The 26,892-nt window shown below is 36.6% G+C and overlaps 1 protein-coding gene across 2 annotated transcripts in view; it reads left to right on the forward strand.

Moving 5' to 3' along the window:
- SLC26A7 (solute carrier family 26 member 7) overlaps positions 1-26,892 on the forward strand; it is a 125,163-nt gene that overhangs the window by 20,181 nt on the left and 78,090 nt on the right. For both annotated transcript variants that reach the window (XM_077167175.1, XM_077167176.1), the window contains exons 2-3: positions 7,528-7,638; positions 13,169-13,341. In XM_077167175.1, the coding sequence (XP_077023290.1) occupies positions 7,528-7,638; positions 13,169-13,341 (284 nt within the window). The remainder of the gene's footprint in view (positions 1-7,527; positions 7,639-13,168; positions 13,342-26,892) is intronic.

Below are 26,892 nucleotides of genomic sequence, written 5' to 3' on the forward strand. Positions count from 1 at the left end.
TGGGTTCAGCATTCTTGATATTTTTGCAGCCATTCTTGTCTGTCGGGAATTGGAAAGTTTAATGGGGCAAGAAGATTGTATTATTACTTGTGGAAACTCCTTCCTACAAAGCTCTAGAGGGCTGACCACGGTTTCAAACAGGGTTGGCCCATTTTTATCCCTGTTTGTTTTCAGACATCTTATGGGCTCCATTTCCTTAAAACTGTAGACACTGAGTCCTAACAATACTGTCCTTGGGAATCCCCCACAAACACAATTTCTAGTGGTGGTATTATATGTAGAAGAGATTGGATGGAACTTCAATTTTTACATCTGAGTTTTGGATAAGGAGTTCTTCAAAAGGAAGGTCATCTTTTACATTTAGCAACATAATACCTAAACATGCCACTTGGGAACTCAATTCCTTAGATACTGTTTTTGATGACTCAAAATACAAAATTTAAGTGATGTTTTATAGATTTAAGGGTTGTAATTAAGAAGGTCAAAGGTTGTAATGCTATTTAATATTCATTAAGGACAAGTATTTTGAGCCTCTTTAGAATGTAAGGTTGACTCCCCAGAATCAAATGAACTATCCCTTTCTGTTTACCTCTCCATGCCTCTCTAAAAATTTGACTGATACCCCAAGGTGTTTTATGAAAAAGATTGCAGTCACATCTACTGGGACCATTGTTCCATTGAGTTGTGTACTGTTCTGGGTAGTATTTTTATCTAGAACCAAAGGTTACTGCCTATAAAATGTTGATGATCTTGTGTCATGCCTGAGGGTACCAAAACCAATGCTTCTGGGTCCCAGTTGCTGATCTCACGATAAAGAGATGAGGAAACTAAGCCAACAGAACATAAAATCTCCAACAGCATGGCTCTCTGTGTAAGTCCAGCTCCAATTCTCAACTTCAGATACTTTACACAATTTGTAGACATAATCTTTTACAGCTCTAGTATTAGTAAATTGTGAATAATTGCTATCATTTTAATCCAATGTATTCGGATAAAACCAGTCTGGAGCTGAAATTAAAGTCTGCATATTCAAATATAGTAAAGTATCTTCTCTGTGAAAAACAGTTCTCCTTCTCACCAGTAGTGACTAAACCACTTTTAAGAGCTTATTGTTGGAGCAGAGGCAGAGGCAGAGGCAGAGGCAGAGGTTGGACTACCTACCTGTGTTCCTGGTCCTTCTTGGTTAGGAATTAGTCAGGGGCCCTTGGGTGTTTGGCACATACTCTGAAACTGATAATGGTTTTGATAGGAGAATATAGAGCCTCTTCTACTCCTCTACCATAATAATCATCACTACACCCATAAAACCTGACTTAAATGGAATTTACCTATCAAAATGTTTGTGATCGTTCTTTCATGGTTGTCATGGTTAGGGACAGGTGTTCAACTTGGCCAAGTTGTGGTACCTGTTCATCTGATTGGGCAAGTGCTGGCCTGTCTGTTGCAATGAGGACATTTCATAGGATTAGGTCATGATCACGTCAGCTACATCCACAGCTGATTCCATTTGTAATCAGCCAAAGGGGAGTGTCTTCTGCAATTAGTGATGCTAAATCCAATCATGGGAAGCCTTTTAAGGAGGACTCAGAGGAGACAGGTTCCATTCCTGCTTTGGCTGGTGAGCCTCTCCTGTGGAGTTCATCCAGGCCATCCATTGGAGTCATCGGCTTCGCAGCCTGCCCTGTGGATTTTGGACTCTGCATTCCTACGGTCACGTGAGACACTTTCATAAATTTTATATTTGCAAGTGTTCCCTGTTGATTCCATTTCTCTAGAGAACCCTAACTAATACAATGGTCATATCAACCTTACATTAAAAATACATGATTATTGATCTTTAAAGATAATCAGCCATCTAAATGATTTCAAGTGTTGCCTCTTTCACTTTCTTCTCCCCTTTCCCCTCCTCACATCCCCTTTTGGCACCATTTGATCTATTACCCACTTTGATTTTATTCCTTGATATTTCTGTATGTTCATTGCTTTCGGTCTTATTATCTAAGTTAGACTGGGTAACGTAGATCTCTCAGCATTTGTAACTTTTTTTCCCCGAGTATTAGAGTTGGAGAATTATTATTCTGCTCTTATTTGAATTGAATTTTATTAACCATAGAGAGGAAAGCAGATAATTCTGCTAATCTGTGACTCTAAATAATATATTTTGGGGGAGGATTTAGCATGATTTAGCTTGCAAATGTGTTTATGCATGTAAATATGTATTTACTTTTTTTATGAAGGAGAATAATAAACCAGGAAAGAAATCTTTATCCCACCTCCTATCCTTTTGAGGTGCGTGTGTTGGGGAGGGGGTTCTTGTAGTTCTTGTTTGTGGAAGATTTTCGAGGTTATAAAATACAGTTTATCTGACTTAGTTCCACTCCCCCTTTATGTTGGGCCATTGTTAATTTCTATTTTGACAGAGAAATATACTCCCACTGAGGGTGAATGACACTTTATTCATAGTGAAAGCTCTGTCTCCATGTGATATGAAATAAGGAATGTGCCTACATGGTTTCTGGTGCTTGAGATTATTCTTGTATTATCACATGAAAGGAGATTTTTGCATTTAATTTAAAGGCCTAGAGGTTTTTCAATATCTCAGTCAAACATGGTTGTTCATTATTATTCCCACTTTAATTTGATAAGAATATAAATTTCAGAGAAATTCAATTGTTTAGCTAATTTTATGGTAGATTTTATTTGAAAGAGAGAAAAAAAAAGAGGGATGAGTTCATTACTCAAATGAAGCAGGCAGATAAACAAGAAGTACCTATTCCCAGAGCCAGAGCGAGGATCTGGCTGTCTCCAGCTCTGCATTAACATTTGCCTGGTGCAGGCAGAGTAGAAATATAGTCAGATGGGTCTGACCTTGGCCAACACCAGTCATAGGTATATTGACCACATGTATCAGAATTTAGTGTCCATATTAATTCTCCAGGGCGCTTTTGTTAAATGTACTTCATGTCCCTCCCTTTTCCACTGATTCAGTAGATGTGGGTGATCTTTTGAAAGTTGGATCATATTTTCTTTTACTCTGCAATGGTGTGCATTTCTGCCCGTTGATAGCTTTCCTTTGTCAGATAACTCATTCTGAAAATGGATGAAAAAAAGTTATTTTCCAGCTTTCCATATGACTGCTATAATATATGCAACATTTTTTACAAAGTTTCTTTCACTATAAATGCCAAGAGGGTAGGGAAATATTTACCCTTGCTTTGTAAACCTGACTTCAGGACTCCCTTTAACACTATCTTTTTTACTAACCAGACTGTCGTCTCCACCCCGCCCATATGAAATTTTAGTGCAGCCTCTGCCACCAACTCTTTCTTCTATTATTACTTTTTAATCTATTTTCACCAGAATTCTAGGAACACATGGCCAGTAAAGCTATCCAGATAGTGTTTGAAAAAAAAAAAAGAAAGAAGGAAATGATCATTGGTAGGGCTTTCACATATTTTAATTACAGCTAAAATCTCCAGCAATGCTTGCAAATATTTGATATATGACTACACATTTCATTTCTTTAAAAATGAACCAAATAATTTAAAAATAGTAATAAACAGTACACATTGTTGAAACTGGAACCAGATTGCCAGTCTCCATAGTATGAATAATGAACTACTCTACAAGTCAGGGTATCTGGACCCTGATGTCACCTCCCTCCTCAAGTCTTACTGTAACCTGCAAGAGTATTCCCCATTGTATTGGTAGATTTGGAGGTATTTTTCAGGACCCATCCTAACTAATCATTGAATGAAAAACCAGCCCACAAATAAGATTATTTTAATGAGCCACTACTCATGCATATTTTGGTCAGATTTAAGCCACCAGTGGTCACTTAGGCATGTCTAGGAAAGTTTTCTATGTCCATGCAACATGCAAATAACTATGCAGGCAATAGTACCTATAAGGAATAAAATTTTGTGGTTATGAATTATTCCATACTTACTCTTTGAATAATGATTTGTGGAGGTTTGAAGCTATATGCACCCCAGAAAAACATATTCTTAAATCTAATTCATTCCTATGGGTGTGGACCCAGTGTAAGTAGGATCTTTTGATAAGGATACTTCAGTTAAGGTGAAATCCACCCTACTCAGGAGGGTCTTAATCTATTACTGTAGTCCTTTATAAATGGAATAAAGAGAGAGAGAGGAGAGAGAGAGAGAGAGGGAGAGAGAGGGAGAGAGAGAGGAGAACACCACAGAAGCAAGAAGATGAAATCTGGAGAAGAAAGGAGATACCAGCAGATGCCACCATGTGCTTGCCATTGAGTCAGAGGAGCCAAGGACTGCCAGCGTCTGGTCTTTGGGAAGAAAGCATTGCCTTGATGATGCCTTGATTTGGGCATTTTGTGGGCCTCAAAACCGTAAACATATTAATTCCCATTGTTTAAACCAAACATTTCATGGCATTTTGCTTTAAGCATTCTAGGAAATTAAAACACAGGTTTTCACTCTTAAAAACTGTACCTGAGGACTTCCGGAGAAGATGGCGGCTTAGTAAGACGCGCGGGTCTTAGTTCCTCCTCCAGAAAAGCAACTAAAGAAACAGTAACAATACGAAACAGCTCCCGGAGTCACGACAGAGACCAAAAAGACAGCGTACCCCATTCTGGAACAGCTGAACGGGCAGGGAGAATCTGCTGCGGTGAGATACCCGAGGGGCGCGCGTTTTCCCAGCCGGGGCGGCTGGCGACTGGGGTCCCCTCCACGCACGTGGCTCCCCGGTCTGACTGGGAACATTGGATAGCGGGGGCCCTCCCGTCACGCTTGGTGTTTCGGGCCAGCTGGGCAATTAGGACCGGCACTCTCCCAAGCCGCGGCGGCCGGCGACCCCCACCTCCACGCGCGGCTTCCCGGGCCGACTGCCGTGCAGACAGACGAGCGCCACGAGCGCCACCTACTGGGCAGGAAAAGAAAAACAGCCCAGAGATTTCACAGAAAAACCTTTCAACCAGCTGGGTCCCACACCCAGGGAAATCTGATCAAATGCCCAGACACCAGCAGAAAATAATGGATGACGCTCGGAAAATTGAAGATATGGCCCAGTCAAAGGAACAAACCAATAGTTCAAATGAGATACAGGAGCTGAGACAACTAATGCTGAATATACGAACAGAAATGGAAAAATTCTTCAAAAACCAAATCAATAAATTGAGGGAGGACATGAAGAAGACATGGGCTGAACAAAAAGAAGAAATAGAAAATCTGAAAAAACAAATCACAGAACTTATGGGAGTGAAGGACAAAGAAGAAAAAATGGAAAAAACAATGGATACCTACAATGGTAGATCTAAAGAGACAGAAGCTACAATTAGTGAACTGGAGGATGGAACATCTGAATTCCAAAAAGAAACAGAAACTATAGGGAAAAGAATGGAAAAACTTGAGCAGGGGATCAGGGAACTGAATGACAATATGAAGCGCACAAATATACGTGTTGTGGGTGTCCCAGAAGGAGAAGAGAAGGGAAAAGGAGGAGAAAAACTAATGGAAGAAATTATCACTGAAAATTTCCCAACTCTTATGAAAGACCTAAATTTGCAGATCCAAGAAGTGCAGCGCACCCCAAAGAGAATAGACCCAAATAGGCGTTCTCCAAGACACTTACTAGTTAGAATGTCAGAGGTCAAAGAGAAAGAGAGGATCTTGAAAGCAGCAAGAGAAAAACAATCTGTCACATACAAGGGAAACCCAATAAGACTATGTGTAGATTTCTCAGCAGAAACCATGGAAGCTAGAAGACAGTGGGATGATATATTTAAATTACTAAAAGAGAAAAACTGCCAACCAAGACTCCTATATCCAGCAAAATTGTCCTTCAAAAATGAAGGAGAAATTAAAACATTTATAGACAAAAAGTCACTGAGAGAATTTGTGACCAAGAGACCAGCTCTGCAAGAAATACTAAAGGGAGCACTAGAGTCAGATACGAAAAGACAGAAGAGAGAGGTATGGAGTAAAGTGTAGAAAGAAGGAAAATCAGATATGATATATATAATACAAAAGCCAAAATGGTAGAGGAAAATATTATCCAAACAGTAATAATACTAAAAGTTAATGGACTGAATTTCCCAATCAAAAGACATAGAATGGCAGAATGGATTACGACCCAGCAATACCACTGCTAGGTATCTACTCAAGGGACTTAAGGGCAAAGACACAGACGGACATTTGCACACCAGTGTTTATAGCAGCATTATCTACAATTGCAAAGAGATGGAAACAGCCAAAATGTTCATCAACAGACGAGTGGCTAAACAAACTGTGGCGTATACCTACGATGGAATATTATGCAGCTTTAAGACAGACTAAACTTATGAAGCATGTAATAACATGGATGGACCTAGAGAACATTATGCTGAGTGAGTCTAGCCCAAAACTAAAGGACAAATACTGTAAGATCCCACTGATGTGAACTGACATTTGAGAATCAGCTTGGAATATATCATTGGTAACAGAGACCAGCAGGAGTTAGAAACAGGGTAAGATAATGGGTAATTGGAGCTGAAGGGATACAGACTGTGCAACAGGACTAGATACAAAAACTCAAAAATGGACAGCACAATAATACCTAAGTGTAATGTAACTAGGTTGGAACACTGAATGAAGCTGCACCTGAAATATGGTTTTTTGTTTGTTTGTTTGTGTGTTTGTATCTTCTGTTTTTGTTTTTTTTCTTTTTCCTTTTTATATATATATATATTATTAGTATTATTATTTTAATTATCTTCTCTATATTAACATTCTATATTTTTTTCTGCTGTTTTGCTAGTTCTTTTCCTAAATCGATGCAAATGTACTAAGAAATGATGATCATACATCTATGTGATGATACTAAGAATTACTGAGTGCATTTGTAGAATGGAATGATTTCTAAATGTTGTGTTAATTTCTTTTCTTTTTTTTGATTAATAAAAAAATTTAAAAAACATTAAAAAAAAAAAAAAAAAAAAAACTGTACCTGAAATATAGGCTAGGGCCCAGTTAGTAAAAAGTACATGGTTCGTGCATTGATACTGCCATTGTTATCACACCCAGCCAGCCAACAAGCCAATTTTGAACATGTGTCCTTTTGCCCCAGTCTTAGTCACTTACTATTTCATGTCGTATCTCTTAGTGGTAATAATACTAGTCCTGCCTATCCCACAGATGCTAATGTGCAAATAAAATGATGCACACAAAGACACCTATAAAATCTAAGCATGTGTGCAGGTATTTTGCCCCTATGAAACCTACTTTTTATCAGGAAGATACTCAGAGTCACATCTTTCTTTTAGGGATATCTGCAATCAAGGGACAAACTAGTAGCCCCCAAATAATGGTTTTTGTAGTTGAAATATAAATATGAACTAATGAGTGATTTTCTTTTTGCTATTTAGCACAATGACAATAGTTTCTCATTGAGCAAGTAAATAAACTATTGTTCATTTTGTCTTTGAAAGAACCAGTATCCATTTCAATGTGTTAAAGATTGAGCTTTGGAGTTGTAAGATGTTCCTAATTGCTCCTGTCTTCTTTACAGGGTTGTCCTTTGCTATTCTCTCATCTGTGCACCCCGTGTTTGGTTTATATGGGTCTCTGTTTCCTGCAATCATCTATGCCATATTTGGAATGGGACGTCATGTTGCCACAGGTAATAATTTTTGTCTATATTTACACTTTTCATGTTACCATGGAGAAGTGATTGTTAGTTATTGATTACATTTCCTAAGGCATTCTAATTTTACTTCTGAAAACATCAGCAAATATTAGGGCAAGACATTTAAATTTCTGTGCCTCAGATACTCAATATTTACCATGATTTATTGCTATATTGCTATGTAATCAAGGTTATCGTTAAGGATCGTTGCATTTTTAAGCTCCATAGAGAAAATTAAAGAAGGAGAATGTTTTTGAATTTACAATGAATGAGAGAAAGTAAGCTTGTTGAGGACCAGAAAAAAAAAAAAACTATATAAATTTCCTTTGCTCTATTTTAAGCTTAGTTACTCAAATATTGGAAAATATTTTTTAAAATATTTTATCTTTGGGCTAAATGATCTTTTAGGTTTCTTCCAAGATAGATTCCATAATGCCCTTTCATAAGTATATGTCTTGCCTTAACTAGCTCTTAATCACCAAGTAAAATGGTGAACTGTCACAAATATTCTGATAATAGAGCAGGATGATTAAAAACATGAGTTTGGATTTGGATTGGCCTAAATGTGAGCCTCATTTTGCTGTTTGCTACCTATGTGAACTTGGGCAAGGTTTTAAACTCTATTTGCTGCTTCCTTAATGGTAGAATAGCAAAAAATATCTAATATGATCACAGCAATCATTACATGTGATAGTTGATGTTATAAGGTCTAATTGTATAGTTATTATAAAATGAAAATTAGTTGTTATTATTCCAAGAAAGATACCCTAATCTGCAAGAGTAAAGTAAAAATAAAAGTATTTTTAACTGGAAATATTCATAGAGGCATTTATTTTTATTTTATATATATAATACTCAGACTCCAAGTGATAATGACATTTCATGACTATTTCTTCAGTGGTCAGTTTGCTATTGAATTAGGTATTAGTATATTGAATAGGTATTAGTTTCCTATTGTCACTAATGAATTACCACAAGTTTCATGGCTTAAAACATGACAAATGTATTATCCTACAGTCCTGGGCATCAGAAGTTCTAAATGGGTCTCACTTTGCTAACATTGCTGGGATTTTCCTTTCTGGAAGCTTTAGGGGATAATTTATTTTGTGGCCTTTTCCAGTTCATAGAGGTCACCTGCATTCTTTGGCTCAAGGACCTCTCCTCCACCCTGAAAGCCGGCAGAAAGATCTTCAAATCTCCCTGGCTCTGACTTTCTGCCTCCCTCTCTCACATCTAAACGACCCATGTGATTACACTGGGCCAACCTGGATAAGCCAAGATAATCTCCTTATTTAAAGTCAGCTGGTTAGCAACCTTAATTCTACCTGCAATTATAACTCCCTGTTCCATGTAACCTAACATATTCACAGGCTCCAGAGATTCGGCCATGAGCATCTTCGGGACACCGTCTATTCTTCTGCCCACCACATTGATGCAGAACTTTTTTTTTTCACAGTAGTATTAACCCACTAAATGATGTTTTATTTATGTAAATTTGGCTTTTTACATAAATTCACTTTGTTATAGGAGAAAGATCAACAGTTATCCCTCATTTACAACGCTATCAGTAGCACCTATGAGCTGGTTAGAAATGTAATATCTTAGCTTCCCCTCTAGACCTGCCAAATAGGAATCAGCATTTTCACAAGGTTTCCAGGCATTTTATATATGTATCTGTTTGAGAATCATGGATGTACTATAATTCATTAGGCACTTGATTGTTTTCCATATATTATTTTATTTTGTCCTATCACAACCCTTTTAAATAGACATTATTCTCAGCATATTCAGATGGAAAAAAAAAAAACACCTAAAATTCAGAAAGTTTGCTGTAGTATCACAGGTTAAAGTTGCAGGTACTTGGATTACAACCCAAGTGTGACCAAACCCGAAGTCTAAGTCTTTTCTTTACAGCAGGTTGCTCAAGAATGCACTTTCCTTTGTGTTGATGTAGAAGGGGAAAAACACACTAATGAATTAAAATTCTTGAAGCCTATTATTTCTGAATTATCCTTCCCCTAATTGCCTAACAATTAATTTTATCTATCAAACCATTAAAATACATAATTAGAAAGAAAAATAATTGTTTTAGAGCTGGCTTCAAATTATTTTCTCTGCTAAACAAATGATTTTTTAAAAAGGCAAAACAAATTTGCTCAATAAACAACAATTACTTCAAGAGGTCAAAAATGCATATTTAGGTACACACTTAAATGTACATTTATATAAAACACTTTATTTCCTAAGCAATCATTGTCGACATTTTATTGGTTGGGTATTGAAATGATCACGTTTATAAGCCTATGTATTTAACAGACATCATTAACAGCTATTGGAAACTTGTAGTTTACTAGGTTAAATAATATTCATTCCAAAATACATATAATTGACAAACCTAAGTACAGTCAATATACCACACTTTCTTAATCTTTTGCTAAAAGCATTTTATTTATGATCTGTACTCCAAAAAAGGACAGAGCCAGTAGGTCTTATTTCTTTTTTTAATCCCAATTCATTTAGAAATCTTTGGAATCAGTAAAGAAATCTTTGGAATCAGCAATCAGTATGATTGTTTCTCCTCACTGTAAAATACACGTGTGTGTTGGTATGTGTGTGTATGTGTATGTCAGAGAAATAAACTATTTTTTTAATTTCCTCTGATCTTAGACATTGGAACCAATTGAATCTTACCAAAAATTTCCTCCAAATGCTTATATTAACATATGTGTTTTAAAAAATTATTTTATTTTATTTGGAGAATATGTATGTGTGTGTGGGTACATTTTCACTTCTGCTTTATTCCGAGATTGATGTGGCTTTCATGAAGAAAAATCACTTTACATGGGATTTTACCTCCAACTTAGGCGAAACACAATACTGAAGAACTAAATGCAATAATAAATTATGCGAGAGGCATATTGAACAGCAAATAATTCATAAAGCCAGAGTAAAAAGGCATCAAATAGGCTGTTTTACCCAACAATGTGAATTTCTTACTTTAATTTAAAATTATATGTAATATAATATAATGTATATATACAGTTGATTATTTCTAGTGCTTGCAAAGAATGTGTCTTGGAATAAAAAAACACAACATAGAAATCTGGATATAATTCCACTGGAAACAGAGTTGTTGAAGGTAACTCATATCATGACAATTTGTAGGATATACTCAACTTCTTAATTAGAGAAAAAGTTTTGAGAGCCAAGTCTGTAAAGCAATTTATAGAAAATATTAAGGAGAATAAAAAGTATTATTTCCTGAAGGTCTACATTGTGTTACAACTTCTAATACATTGTTTAATATTTGAAATTTCATTTAATATCTAATCAAAGTTTATAACTAGATGTTTTATCATCATCTTACAAATAAGGAAGCTGAGATGCTTAAATAACTTCGCTAAGATCACAGACCAATATTCAGCAGAACTGAGTTGAATTTAGCTCTGTCCAACTCAGGCTCATGTCCATTTCCTGTTAGACTCTCTTACCCACGGTACTGCTAAGCTTTTAGGTGGGTTAAGTGAAATTTAGGGTATCTCTAGTTTGGCTTAGCTTCTAGCCAGTATACAAAGTTGAGAAGATGAGGAAAATAACTGAAGTGGGAGGGGGAGAGAAAGCCGTGGCGAGACCTGTAAGACCGAGGAGGTGGAACTCATCCACGACATCACGTGTCTTCTCTGGCAGCCCCACATCCTCCACTGCCCCCCACCGCCTCACCAACAGCTGAGCAGGGGCTGTCCCGCGGGTGCCAGCGGAGGCCGGGCCCACCTTTCATGCTAGCTCAGCTGCTCGGCAAGGTCTCACGCTGGGATGTGACTCGCCCAGGTGAGGCTCACTCTCCTCCCAACAACGCCTCCTTGGGGAGAGCCCTCCTCTCCAACCGTTCGGTTCTCTCCTGTCCTCTTCCAAGTCCCAGGAGAGATGGGCCTACATTCACAAATGAACTCCAGAATATCTTTATTTTCAATTACGTGGTCATTTGCTCGATGATTTTGGACAAAATTTGTGTTCTGTGCTCTAAAAGACCAACAAACCTACTCCTTTACCCTAAATATCCGACTTTGAGAAATATTTTTGTTATACACCCTGAAAGAAAGAGCTCTTACCAAGCCCAGATTCTACCAGTGAATGTTCCTTACTGTTGCCAGTTCTGGGCACCAGAACCTCATCTCTCAAAGTCAGATAGACAAGTTCCTTGTTGTGGGGTGCTGTTTATAGAAAGGAGGTTGGGGTGGCAGTGCTGGGATTTAATCAGCCTTATTGGAGGCCACGACCACCAAGCTGTTCTGAATCCACAGCACACACTGGCTCTCTTAAAGGGGGCTTCACCCAGGACCTGTATCTGTTTGACTCTTGAATCTCTTGCCCTGTCACTGAATGCTTTGTGTTAGGAAGTCTGCATCTTGCCTCAGGCCCTTTTTCATGGTCTCACTTATGAACAGAAGCAGTGTAAGGTCTTCAAATAATGAGCCAGGGGAAATGGTTGCACAATGCTGCAGTTTGTCTCTTTAACTCAAATTTGCTGTGCTCTCTCTCTGTGGAAATCAGCATCTTCTGCCCTTGTGGCTGTATTCTCAGGGCTGCTGTGCCAGTAGGAAAGACATCAAAACATTTGGCCGGAGGAGGAGAACAAACTGAAACTGATCCTGCATGTGTGGGAGGGCCCATGCTTGGGAAATGCATTGTACTTTAACAGTAGACAGAAATGTTGTGATACATTTGATAAGTTTTGTGCCACAGTATATTATAAAACATTTTCATTATAGGACATTTATATTATAGACAATTATTTATAAAATTTATATTATATATAATGCTATATAAAGATTATTTTATAAGAAAATCTGGGATAATCTCTTCTTGGATTTGGGGCTTCAACCAGGTTTCTTTTATTTTGCATGGGCAGGTACTGGGAATCCAACCCGGGTCTCTAGCATGGCAGGCAAGAACTCTGCCTGCTGAGCCACCGCAGCCCACCCTCAAACCAGATTTTGAAAGGCAGGCAGGGCTTGCACCGGTAGATTGGAGGCACAAGCATTTCGGATAAAGAGACTCAGAATATTAAGTCACTGAATTTACTGAAGTCTTTAACATCCCATTTATATTCACCCCAAGCCCTAAGAGGTAGGCATTATTACTCTCATTTTATGGATGAGGTGACTTAGACTCAGAGGAATGAACTTTAGGTCACATTATTGACATATGGAGGAGCTGAATTCAAATCCAGACCATGTGTTTAATCCCTGTCCTGAGGCTCTTGCCCTCCACACACATCTGCAGAGAGGGTGGCGCATAAGCCAGAAGGAAACAGCAAGTGGGCGGTGTGGTATGTTGGGTGAATACGTGCATATATGGGTAAGTTTCTGTGTATTCGGTGGAGTGAGGTAGAGTGCGGAGAAGTGGAGGTGCAGGGGAGAGTTTCTAATAGCTATGTTTGGTTTTAATGGTGGATACAACATTTTCTCTTAAGTTAGCTCTTAACAGAAGTTCTCCTCCTCCTGCCCGCCTTGCTCCTTTGCAGGCACCTTCGCACTCACATCCTTGATCTCGGCGAGCGCAGTGGAGCGGCTGGTTCCTCAGGGCAGTGGGAACCTCACGGCGCTGGGGAACACGAGCGTGCTGGGCTTATCTGAGTTGGAGGTGCAGAGGATAGGCGTTGCTGCAGCGGTTTCCTTCTTGGGAGGAGTGATTCAGGTAGGTAATGCCAAGGCTTGGGGATCAAGAAAACTCAACGGTGGCAAAGGAAAGGCAATTTGTGCTTTCTTATTCTCGTTTGCCGTTGTCTCTCTTCAGATAAACGGCAGATGTGTTTTGTCCTTATGGAAACATTGTCTACCAGATAAAGTAGTTACTGTATAAAAGTTGGTTGAATGAATGAATTAGAATCAACAGATTGGGGTCATAGGAGGCAGTTTTTTAACTCTTTGACAATGGGCTTCCTTGTAAGGCCAGGAGTCAGTCCCCCTGTGCACACAGCCACCAGATAGAGAATTGCTGCTGGGGGGGTGTGGTAGGGGAATTTTCTACAGTGGGAGGCAGATGTGACTAGATTTCTAGGATCCTCCCCAATTTTAAGACTTTCTGATTTTACTGCTTGCATTAGTAGCAGATGCAGCTGTTGAGATGTAATGCTAAGTGTGTTCCATGGATTTGCTGATCTGAGTGCTTGAACTCAAATCTGTACCAGTTTTTGCCACTTTCAGCATCAGGACTTGTTGCCAGCATTGTAGTCTTTCTATTTCTTCAGAATGTCAGAATACCTAAGTTACCGTTTCTAATTAGTTGTCACTTAAAAAATTAGGAAACTCAGAAAAGAGTAAAAAATAAATGTAAAAAAGCATTGAATATTAGAACAAGGAGTGGCCTGTTTGATATCATTATCTGCTAACATTCTCATTTCCAGCTGAATTACGTGTAAATGAATTTCTTGGTGGCTGTGCTCTGGGTTGGTGGAGGCTCTGTATTACAGTGTGGCATTATTTACAAAGGTCAAAGACCATGCAAACCCCAAGGGAGAAAAATAGGTGATGATTGCCTGGGATTGGAGGGTAGGAAGAAAAGATATGATCCAAAAAGAAGGGAAGCATTAAAATTCCTAGAGTTCCATTGCCTTATAGGTATATGAAAGGGCTGAAAAATTAGGGATGCAAGGATGAAATAAGAAAAGATAACTTGCCTTTACAGTTCTTTAGGAAAACGACCATCTGAGTGACAGCTTTGCTAGGAGATTGACCCTACTAGGATCCCTAAAAGGTGTTTTCTGTGGCTGCTGTCTGAGGTTTTATGAGATAAACTAGTTGCCTATCCCCTGAAATCTTTGCAATATTTTTCTGAGTCTGGATGACACAGCATATTCTGATTCTTGCAGTCGACCTTTTCTTCCTCATTGGACTGTTGGGGCCCTCCAAGAGACCTGGCACCTGTTTGCAGAAATAGTCTGTCATATGAACTGATGGTTCACACGTGGCTCTGTTGCTGGGATCTGGCATGTTTTGCTAAATTTTTGTTCATTTAAAATAAAAATTAACACAGCAAAGATAATATCGCTACTCCCTCTGGTTCACTTATTTTCCATTCATATTTGTCTTTGAGTTGACAATTTTAATAGGTTTGGACTTTCTCTTATTTTTTAAAGCCAGGAACAAGTAGTCTTAGCTGTGTATACATATTTCTTAAAATTGCATCACTAGTAATAAGACTCAGCCATCTTTTGTTCACCATCATGTTAGCTATTTTCCCTAAGTTTAACACAATCATCAGGTGTTTTGTTATTATCTAATGTATTTGGATTGAGAATTTAAATGTTAATAAAATATAAAGGTAAAAGCCAGTATTCTAACTAAAAAAAAATATGCAAAAATTCTCTCATTTCCTGGAATGCAACTCCCTAGAATCACAAGAATAAAACAGGATATTATTAAAGATAATAAAAATAATTTGGTTTTCATGGCTTTTTATTACATATAAAATCTGATCCAGAGGATTGAATGTTTTGTCTTATAACTGCATCAAACATCTGCTTTCCTTTATTTTTAGGTCTGGTTCAGGATATATGACCTACATTTTAGCCAGTTTTCAAACAGATGGCTGGACTTTATTTGACCTCAAAACTCATCTGCCCATTATCAACTAGAAACCTTGGAGATCTTTGGTACTTTAGATCCAGGTCCTTCCGATACGAAATCCACTGAATATAATGGCAGTTGCAAAGTATCTAGTCCCTACAAACAAAGGAGGTTTCTGTTGGCTTTGTTTGATCTATTTTTGTTTTGATTTGATTTTGCTTTATATATTACTCATTTCAGTTTTTTTGCCTTTGCTGTCAGATGATCCAAATGATTGAAATTTTTAGGTTGCAGTGTTAGTTTGCAAGCTGCTAGAATTGGAATGGCTTTTAAAAGGGGGAATTTAATAAGTTACAAGTTTACAGTTCTAAGGAAGTGAAAATGTCCAAATTATGGCACTAACAAGAGGTATCTTCACTCCAGAAAGGCCAATGGTTCAGGAACACCTCTGTCTGCGGGGCTGTCACGTGGTCAACATCTGCTGGTCCCTTGCTTCTGGATTCCGTTGCCTTTAGCCTGTGTTCCCGTGGGGTTCCTCACTTTGCTTCTCCAGGGCTGGCTTTCATCTCTTGGCATCCCTTGGCTGTCTCCAGGTTCTGACTTGCTTAGCATAGCATGGTGACGTCTGCTGGGCCCCAAGTATCTCCAAACATCTGTGCCTCTGTGTCAGCTGTGCCCTGAAGTTTTTTGTCGGCTTATTCATTTCTGACTCTCTCCAAAATGTTTCTTCTTTTAAAGGATTCTAGTGAATTAATCAAGACCCACCTGGTAAAGGTGTAGTCACATCTCCACCTAATCAAATGTCATACTGTCAATTGGGTCACATCTCCATGAAGATAATCTTATCAAGTTTCCAATTTACAGTGCTAAATCAGGATTAAAAGAAAAGCTGCTCCTACAAGATTGGATCAGGATTAAAACATGACTTTTCTGGAGTACATAATACTTTGAAACTGTCACAGTTGCTAAATTATATTACTTCAGTGTTTGAAATAATCATGTCTGATCTGAGTCATAGAATGTGTTTCAGTTAGAAATGTTTTCAGCTGCAAGTAACCAAGAACTTTAATCTCAGAGGCTTAAAATTAAAAGACACTGATTGTTTACTTCTTGAATTACATTAAGTTTTAGAAGCAGCATTTTTTAGTGTCCCTGGTGTCTAATAAACCATTCAGCTGATGAACTGATCTGCTTCCTTTTATTAGATAACAAAGGCTCCGTGGTTTTCCTTGTATGCCTTCACTTCTAGTAGTTCAGAACTAAGTTCTTCTTTCTCAGTTGTAGATTTTGTCTAAATTTTCCTCCCACACAACTCTCTCCCCACTTCTTCACTTGGTTTATATACTTTAACATTGTTTTAATGACTGTAGTACACCTGTCTCTTTAATTTTAAGTTGTTTTATGTAATTTTTGGAAGCAAATATGGTATGAAATAATAAAGGAACTAGAATTAAATTAAGATGGTAAGATGACATTTATAGCAAATTAAATTAAGATGTTAAGATGACATTTATAGCAAACTGTCTTCATAATATAAAATATATATTTTTTAAAATTGCCTTTCTTCCTTTCCTGTATGTTCTGTAATATTTCATTTTGTTTCCTTTCAAGACATTTTTTGAGGGTCATAGTAATATCTTAATCAGTTTTGGAGTCTGCATTGCATTTACAAGAGTGCTTTGCACATAGAAGACTCAGTAAAGTTGTTAAATAGAAAAATGAACTGTCAACTCAGGAATCTAGAACCAGAAATAGTAGACATCACATCAGGTACTACTTTTACACCTGATCTTAGCCAAAAGGCCGAGAAGTGATCAGGTACTACTTTTAAATTACTTTTTTAATTGTCTAACATTTGTCAATTTTAATTATTATTATTATTGAGCGTGTGAGACATTAATGTTGGTCTGAAAGAGAAGACTTTAGATTTAAGTTGTAGTGTTTTCCTGGATGTTCTCTCATGCTTCTTTTTCCTTACGAACATCAAGATTAACTTGTCCAGATCCATAAAAAAAGGTTTTTGATATTTTTATTGGGATTGTGTTACATTCATAAATTAAATTAGAGAGAAATGACATCTTTATGATGTTGAGTTCTGTCCAAGAATAAGGGATGCCATTTTGTTGTTATTGTTCAAGTTTAATTTTATGTAAAAAACTTTAAGAATCTTTAAAAAATTTTCTCATAGAAGTTTTGTACATTTTTTGTTAAATTTATTCCGATGTGTTTCATCTTTTTTTTGTTGCTATTATAAATGGGGTTTTCTCGACCATTATGTCCCATAGCTGGCTAATGTTTGTGTCTGTGAAAGTCATTGATTTTTATATGTTAATTTTGTATCTTGCTCTGGTACTGAGTTATTTTATTTGAATTAGTTTTATTGTTCATATTCATTGACTTCTAGTACTTTAGAGTGATATTCCTGCTCCTTTACAAATGAATATGACTCTCATTGATTTCTGTCATCCAGATGCTTTAGATAATACCTCTATTTAATTTTGGATAATACTCAAATAGTGAGCATTCTTGCCTTTTCCAGAGCTTATTTGAATACCAGTAGAGTCTCCATCAGTTAAGATGCTGAACTTAAGTTAAACTTTATATAATTTTACCACACTCAGAAATAATATTATTTTCTATTTTTTGAGTATTTTTGTAGAAATGGGTATAGAATATTGCCAAAGGCTTTTTCAGCATCTATAGAGATAATCATGGATTTTTTTCCCTTAAACCTATTATATGTATCACTGGATTTTCTAATATATATTTCCTATATATTTTCTAATATAAATTCCTGGAATAAATCCCACTTAGTCATGTATATATTTTGTTCTTAATGTGGTGTTGAATTCTGTTAACCAATTTTTTATTTAGTACTTTTGCGTCATTATTCTTCAGTGATATTGGACTGATTTCCTTTTTTGTTTTCTTTGTGTTGTCTTTATTAGGTCGAGGTACCATTTTTTCACTTGTTTCTTAACCATCATTTCTAATGTTTTGGAGCAATATAGTACTTTGGACCATCTCTTCTTTGAAGGCTTTGTAGAATTCCTCTGGAAACCATCATTTTCTAACTAGCTAACTTGGTCAAGGACCAAGTAGTTTCTTGATAATATTCTCTATGTCTTCTACGAAATTGGTCAGTTTAAAAATTCTCTTTAATATGGTCAAATGTGGTAATCTGGATTCTTTAGAAAATTACCCTCTTTATGTAGGTTTTCAAATTTTAGTTGCATATAGGGCTTCTAAATAGTCTCATGATTTTTTTTTTTTTTTGTATGATGTGTGCTGGGGTCACATTTTATTATTTTTCCGTCAGAGTATCCCATTACTATCACACCATTTGTTGAATTTTTGCTTGTTTGTTTGTTTTGCTTGTTTGTTTTTTAGGAAGTGCATGGACCAGGAATCAAACCCAGGTCTCCTGTATGGCAGGCAAGAATTCTACCATTGAACTACCCTTGCACTCCTAGTTTCATGATTTAAAAAAAATTTCTTCTATTTTGATGATTTCTCCCTTGATAATTATTTTTTATATTTGTGCTTTTTTAATTTTCCTTGACAACTTAGCTAGTGATTTGGCTATTTTATTAATTCTTTTTTTTTTTTTTTTTTTTTTTTAAAGGAAGGAAAGAAAGACAGAGAAGGAAGGAAGGAAGGAAGGGAGGAAGAAAGGGAAACATTTTCTTATTTTATTATATTTTGTTTTGTTTTGTTTTGTTTTTTACATGGGCTGGGGCCGGGAATCGAACCGGGGTCCTCCGGCATGGCAGGCAAGCACTCTTGCCCGCTGAGCCACCGCGGCCCGCCCCTAATTCTTTTTTTTAAAATAAAACAAGAATTTAAAATATTAAGTCTACTTTTTTCTATTACTACCGTTGCTTTTATATTATTTCCTTCCTTTCACAACATTTGTTTTCATGTTGTTCTTATTCTAATTTTCAAACTAGGAATTTATTTATTTTCATTTTTATTGATGTGTTTTTCTATGAATTTTCCTAAATTCATTGCTTGAAATGGATCCTGTAGATTTTGATATATAATATTTCGCTATCAATATTTTTAAGGAAATTCTGTTAATTCAGTTTGCATTTCCCTTTTCACCCAACAATTGTTTAATAAAAAGAGTTGTTGACTTCCAGGTAGAAAAGCAATTTTGGTTTTCGATTTTGTCAATAATTTCTAGTTTTATTGCATTATGGTAAAAGACTGCAGACTGTAATATTTCTACATTATCTAATTAACTTTTTTCCTTTTGCCCTAATATATGATCAGCTTCTGTAGTTCTTTGAGCAATTGGAGAAAAATACATTCTTTATTATCAGAGTATAAAGATAAACGTATAGCAATTTGTTCACCTTTTTGGTTATGTTGTTAAATCTTCAATAATCTTATGCATTTTTTGTTTACTTAATCTCTACTTACTGAGAATGGAATATTAGTTACTGAGGGCTACCTTCACTAGAATATACAGACTTTGCCATATAGTGGTTTGATTATCTTTTATGTAAACTGTAGTATGTGTGTATGTGTGTGTGATAAGCATAAATGTATGCTAATGTCTTTCACTTACCACCTTTTAGGCAAAATAAGTTATTCCTCTTTTTCTTCTCCCTTACAATTTCATTTATACTGCTAGTAAATAAAATGTACTTGCAAATACATAATAATGAAACATGATATATTTTGTGTTGTATATTAGATTATGTCCTTTTAAAAACAGTTTTACTGAGGTATAATTGATATACAATACTTTACACATATTTTGAGTATATTATTTTGAAAAGTTTGGGCAAATGTCTCTAACATGAAACCATCACCATAATCAACATGGTGAAAACATCCATCACTGCTCCCAATTTTTCCTTGACTATTTGTCATCCCTTGTTTCCACCCCTTTAAGAATCCCCATCCCACCCTGGCAATTGCTGATCTGCTTTCTGTCACCTTAGATTAGTTTGCATTTTCTACAGTTTTTATATAAAAGGAGTCACTGTACTATTTTTGTCTGGTTTCTTTCACTCATCATTCTATTATTATTGTGTATCTTCTTGTTTCATTGTAATGGATTTGTAATATGGTAGAAACCCCTGTGATTAGAACGCATGCAATTTCTGGTTGTTGGTAATACAGCAACTGAACTTGATGGTCTGAAAATCTTTTTGTTTCCATTTTCTATCATCTATTTCTAAGGCAAATTAAATGTCTTATTTCACAGGTAAAGTCTTTTGAGTGTAACTGATGCAATTTTGTGTTGTTAGTGTTACTTTTCAAAAAAAAAAAAAAGAACATTTCTCTAACCAAAAAAAAACAGTAGCAGTCAAGATAGGAACCGCTTACTCACTGACAGCAATGATGTATTAACTTCAGGGCAAGGTGGAATCATTTAAAATGCCAGAATTAATAAGCATTTCTGTCGGGAAACAAACTCAATAAGAGCCAAGGTATTTTTTAAACCATTGTTCTGTTCTCCCTGCAGCTTTTAGTTTTCTCCATCAAGGGCACTTTGCCCATTCCTTCTTCCAAGAACTGAGAAGGGTCTGGTACTGTCCTCTGCCCATTTATGTTTGGAAGTTTTCCCAAGCTCCACTTTTCTGATGCAACCACAGGACAAGATTTCTGCCCTGGAGGACATAGGGACATACAACTCCTTTGTCTGACAGTTGCACAAGCATGGGGTGAAACAAGGCGGGGGTGTTGAGTGACTGAGCTTTGTATTGTGGGTATATCTTCTGGAAACACACAGTCTTAAGTCTTCGAGGAGGATAAAAACTAACTGCAGAGCTAAAGAGGAGATTCTCCATTCATTCGCTTTTTGTTTTGTAGTAAATAATTTTTGAATGTATTAAATAATAGGATTATGAATATAGAAAGGACTTACTATATAAATTAGTTTAACCTGACTATTCAACATGTCACACTTAACCTTTCCAGAAAAATCATCAATTTTATTCTTTTGAAATACAGGATGACAATCCAGTATCCCTTTCGATAATATTTCATTTCTCACAACCATTACAGGCAGAAAGTCATTACTCTGTTTAATCTAAATCTTTCCAGCTGTAGTTAGTACCTGGTGAAGCTAAGAAGATATAAACATAATAAAAAAAAAAGGATGATATTCTTTAAAGTATAAAAATGAAAATTTTTCATGTTAAAAATAATATTTATCATCCTAATACATGCCAAAGACTTGTCTAAGATCACTACATGTATTAATACATTAAATTCTCACCAACACTTCATTAAATAAATAATGTTATTTTCCCCATTTCACAGTTGCTTAACTGAAATGTGAAGCAATTTAGAATCTCACAATAAGGAATTGGAAGAGTAGGAATCGGATTCCAGTACGTACTGTCTTAAACTGCTATATGACACAGTTTTCTGAACTCACCTGAAGCAAGCAAGCAAGGACACTTAAAATTTAGTTTAATAACTTTAGGACTTGGCATTGTGCTAGTTTATTCCCCAATACCTCTTTAATAGAAGTGGCAGCCTGTGTACTAGCCTTGTCTCATGTGGCAGGGCCATCTCCCTGACTTCATGACTGTGTGCCTGCATCATCTTTTTCTTAAATGCAATTTTATTGAGATATATTCACGTACCCTGTAATCATTCAAAGTGAACAATCAGTGGTTCACAGTATCATCATATAATTTTGCATTCATCAACACAATGTTTGAACATTTTCATTACTCCCAAACAATACATTTAAAAACAAAAATGAAAAAGAACATCTCATTCCTCTTACTCCCCCTATTATTTATTTATTATACTTATATTTTTTACGCATCTGCCCATACACTGGGTAAAGTGTCAGCCACAAGGTTTTCAAAATTACAAGAGCACATCATATAAGTTATATAGTTTTGCAGTCATCTTCAAGAATCATGTATTGGAATACAGTTCAACAGTTTCAAGTATTTCCTTTTAGCTATTCTAATCCATTAAAAACTAAAAAGTGACATATATGTACTGCATAAGAATAACCTCCAGGATGACCTTTCGACTGTATTTAAAATCTCTCAGCCACTTAAACTTTATTTTGTTTCATTTTTCTTCCCCCTTTTGTTTAAGAATTTTTTCTGAATCCCACAGTGCCAGGACCAGGTTCATTTCCGGAAGTCATGTCCCTTGTTGCCAGGAAGTTTTTTTTTTTTTTAACTTTTGGTGTATGGTCCTGGAATCGAACCCAGGTCTCCCGCATGGAAGGTAAGCATTCTACCACTGACTCACCCATACACCTGCCAGGGAGTTTTACACCCCTGGAAGTCATGTCCCCTGTAGGGGGGAAGGCAGTGGGTTTACCTGCTGAGTTGGTTTCAAGAAAGAGGCCACATCTGAGCAATAAAAAAGGTTTTCTGATTAGGCATAATTATAAGCAGTCTTAGCTTCTCCTCTGCAGGAATAAACTAAGGGCAAGCAACAAAGTCGTGGGGTTGCCCTATTAAATTGGTAATCCCCAATGCTTATGAGAATATCTGAACTTCCTCAGGTGGGGAAGTTTAATATTTCCACAATTTTCCCCAGTCCCTCAAGGAGGTTTTGCAAGTACTTTTTTATTCTCTGCCCAAATTACTCAGGGATATACCAGAGCATCACACTAACCTGTACAAGCCAACCAGATCTCACTCCTTATTCAAGGTTCCATGTAATTGTGGTGTTCAAATAAACTGACCATATAAAGTTAAATTAGACAGTGTGCTACAGAAAATATAAATTTTGCACCAAATAAGCATCTCTTCCTTTGATCTCACACCAGGTTGAAGTTTTAAAACACAGTCAATATCCTCCTTTGCCCTTTAGTCTGATTTACCTTAGTCCTACTCAGATCAACTTCCTTCATATCTCTAATTGCAGTCTGCTCTATTTTTCAGCTTTTTAAACAGTTGCTGTATGGAGTAATGCTGACTTTCATATCTGCAGAACTCTAGCTCTGAGTCTCAGGTGTCTCATAGATACCCAAAGTTCTAGGGACTAACCGGGTTATACACAAAGAGCTCAGCATCTCAGAATTTAGAAATAACTGTTAAACTCAGGAATAGATGTGACTGCCTTAAGAGCTTACAAGCTAGCAACCTTTATAATAAGCCTCCCCCTGATAGCCTTTGCTCTTGGATTAAATTCTTAAGAGCTTGCACTATTTTAGTTAGCCCATATTAGTGAGGCATTGTAATGTTAGTCTTTTCTCTTCTGGCTTATTTCGTTCAACATACTGTCCTCAAGGTTCATTCACCTGGTTGCATGCCTCACAACTTCATTCCTTCTTGCATCAGCTCTATATTCTATTGTGTGTATAGAACACAGTTTTCCCTTTAGTTCCTCACCAGATGTATCCTTAGCCCAACTGTATACATTTCAAATTGTAAATACTGCTGCCATGTCCATTTGTGTTCCTGCTTTCAATTCTTTCTAAGTGCATACCTAATAATGGGGTTACTGAATCATATAGCAATCCTATACTTAGCTTCCTGTGGAACCACCACACTGCCCTCCAGATGGGCTGCTCCATTCTATTTCTCTACCAACAGTGAATAGGGAACAGGACATCCTTCTCTCCACATTTTCTCCAGCACTTGTATCTCACTGTTTATTGTTTAAATAGTTTTATTCACACACCATACAATCCATCCTAACTAAACAATCAGTGGTTCCCAGTGTACTCACATAGTGATGCATTCACCACCACAATCTATATGAGGACATTTCCATTTCTTCTGCAAATAAAGAGGAAGAGGAAGGAAAAGGAAAATGAAGCATAAAAATAAAAATAAAATAAAATAAATAAAGAGAAACATCAACACCAAGAATTTTATACTCCTCCCTTGTATTCCACTCTTGACATCTGGCTTTGGTATATTTCCTTTGTTACATTTACTGGAGGCATATTACAGTGTTACTGTTGACCATAGACTCTAGTTTGCATTGATTATATTTTTTCCATATACCATCCATTTTCAGCACCTTGCAATGTTGACATTCACATGTTCTCCTTCATGTAAAAGCATTCTCCTATTCGTACACTTTATGACCATCCTTAATGACCTTTCCAGGTTTCATTAAGTTACGCAGTCCCAGTCTTTACCTCCTGTCTTTCCTTCTGGTGTCATACGTGCCTCTGTCCTTCCTCTTCCAGCCCTACTCCCACTCATCTTTGTTCATGGACTTACAATAATGTGCTGCTGTGTTCCGGACATTTGAAGGCTCTCTCCCACCCCATCCGTATGCTCCTCCTAGTCCTTCAAGGTGCAGCTCAAGTATGAAAATCCAGAAAAACCTTCCCTGAACGCTCCAAACCTTGGTTATAAGTGACTCCTCCTAGATGCTCCCATAGGCTATTGTACACGACCTGCATCATAGGGCTTCTCAATCTACCACAAAAATGTTTCACATATTTGTCTCCCTTTCTAGATTGTGAGTCTCTATAGAACAGAGATTGTAAAGCTCTCTTGCTGCGGAAGTTTGTACTTAATAAATATGAGCTGAATAAATTGAATAGGAAAAAGTCAAATAAATGTTAGTGACATCACTAAGCTAAATAACTAAAATAGAATTTTTTTTACCTTTTTGACTTACCACTATCTTCCTCCATCACTCACCAGGATATAGGAACTTTTTTTCTATATCTGTTTAAATTGTCCCATAGTTCTTAATGAAACAGGAATAAGCACACTTACTATAATTTCTGCAATATGGTCATGGATTTTGCCAGATCAGTCTAGTTCAAATGTGAAGAGAAGTAGACAATGAAATCTCCCACATCTCTCCATAACTCTCCCCACTCACACCAGATGAAAAATGAAAATACAAATACTCTTTTAAATCCCAATTCCCGCTATGTCTTTTAAAAATATCATGATACGATCTCCCCATTTTACAATTTCATTGTTTTAATTAGCTGGGGCAGCCAGGGAGGCAGAAGAGTCAAAGCTTTGTCCGTCCCTCGCAGTTCTGACTCTCCAAGTAAAAATAATACTTAAATCCAATGGATTTCTGATATATTCCACAATGAAAAATTAAATTAAAAATTGCATTGGTTTCTTAAGCATTAATTAACTTGGACGAGTCCAGCATTTTACTCATCTCTGTCCTTGACTCCTGCAGTGTCTATTTAGGAACTCTGTCCTTTTACCTTCAAAAGCACTTTTATAATAAATAACCTGTTAAAAGGCCATTTGCTCCACATTCTATTATTGAGTTACTTCTACCAAAGCACAGCTCTGATTTTGAGCCAGTGAACAGCATACTTTTGGCACAATCAGGTATTTAGTAAATATATGATGTTAGTCATTCTTGCAAAACTCCCTTTTTACTACTTTTAAGAAACTCTATATTCTGACTTCAAAATTTCTTGTTTTATTTTCTCGTGCTTCCTTTTGGGTAGTTGTGCTTTTTCTAAAGTAGAGACTCCATGTCCTCAAAAGTATTCCATTTTCTCCTGCTTTTGTGGTAGTTCTCATTCTCTTCCCATTTTCTGGAATGCTTCTAATAATTTCTTTCTCTTGAATTCCTCAAGGGTTTAATTCCAGTATATATTTGCAGTGTTTTCAGAAGTTTAACCCATATCCACATGGGAAAATTTTTATCAACTGGAGTACAGTGCTTATGCCCAGTCTCTCTTATATTAGTCTATTAGTCTTACAGACTCCGTACATTTCCAAATTTATTTAGGTCAGCACCTTTTTCCTTCATCTCTTCGTTGAGGTTATTATGTACATCTAGCCAGTCTGAATGTCTACATAACATATAACCCTATTCACTTGACATGCTGTAAAAGGCAAAACTTATAGACAGAAAATAGAGAAGCGACTGCCCTTTGAATTCTTTTGTCACATTCTGCATTCCACTCTGCAACCCCCCAACCTCTTAAATGGTTTTGTTTTTTTTTTAATTTTCATACATTTAGGTTCATTCTTTGGGCTAAAAAGATCTATGGGTATTGAAAAATTCATGATGTCATATATCCATCATTATAGTATCATAAGAATAGCTTCACTGCCCTAAAAAATACCTTGTGCTTCACCTATTACACCTCCACCCCCGAACTCCTGACAACTGCTGATCTTTTCATCACTATAGTTTTGCCTTTTCCCTAATGCCATATAAATGTAATCATGTGCTATGTAGTCTCTTTATTTTTTTCACTTAAATTATGCATTTAAGATGTACTCATTTCTTTGAATGACTTGATAGCCCATTCCTTCTTATCATTGAATAGTTAGGAGGAGGGTTTTACATCCAGCACTTCACAACCAAAAATTCATAAATATCACAAATATTCATCTGACATTTTTACTTTCAAGTCCTCTGGCCACGCAATGGCTTTTTCTGCCATATTCATATTCAACACTCAATTGTTTTATCCTCATGAGCGATTTAGCTCTCCTCCCAAGCCTGCATACCCTGCTCAGCAAACCACACAGAGCGTTTAATGTTTCAGCCTCCACCCAAACAGTTTATCAGAATTTACCTTCCGAAGAGCTATATTTCTTTTCTTTATACCCCCGATTAGCATTCCCATCATCTTCCCCATCCCCAATCATAATTTTGCATCTCTATATAAACTTTTTAAAAGTGTGTCTGAGTCTTTAGTGCTATATTTTGCAACGATCTGGTGCCTAGTTCCTGGTAGGTATTGAATAAATATTTATTGAATGGATGAAGAAATGATTTGATA

The sequence above is a fragment of the Tamandua tetradactyla genome, chromosome 6 (assembly GCF_023851605.1).
Source record: "Tamandua tetradactyla isolate mTamTet1 chromosome 6, mTamTet1.pri, whole genome shotgun sequence".
Lineage (NCBI taxonomy): Eukaryota > Metazoa > Chordata > Mammalia > Pilosa > Myrmecophagidae > Tamandua > Tamandua tetradactyla.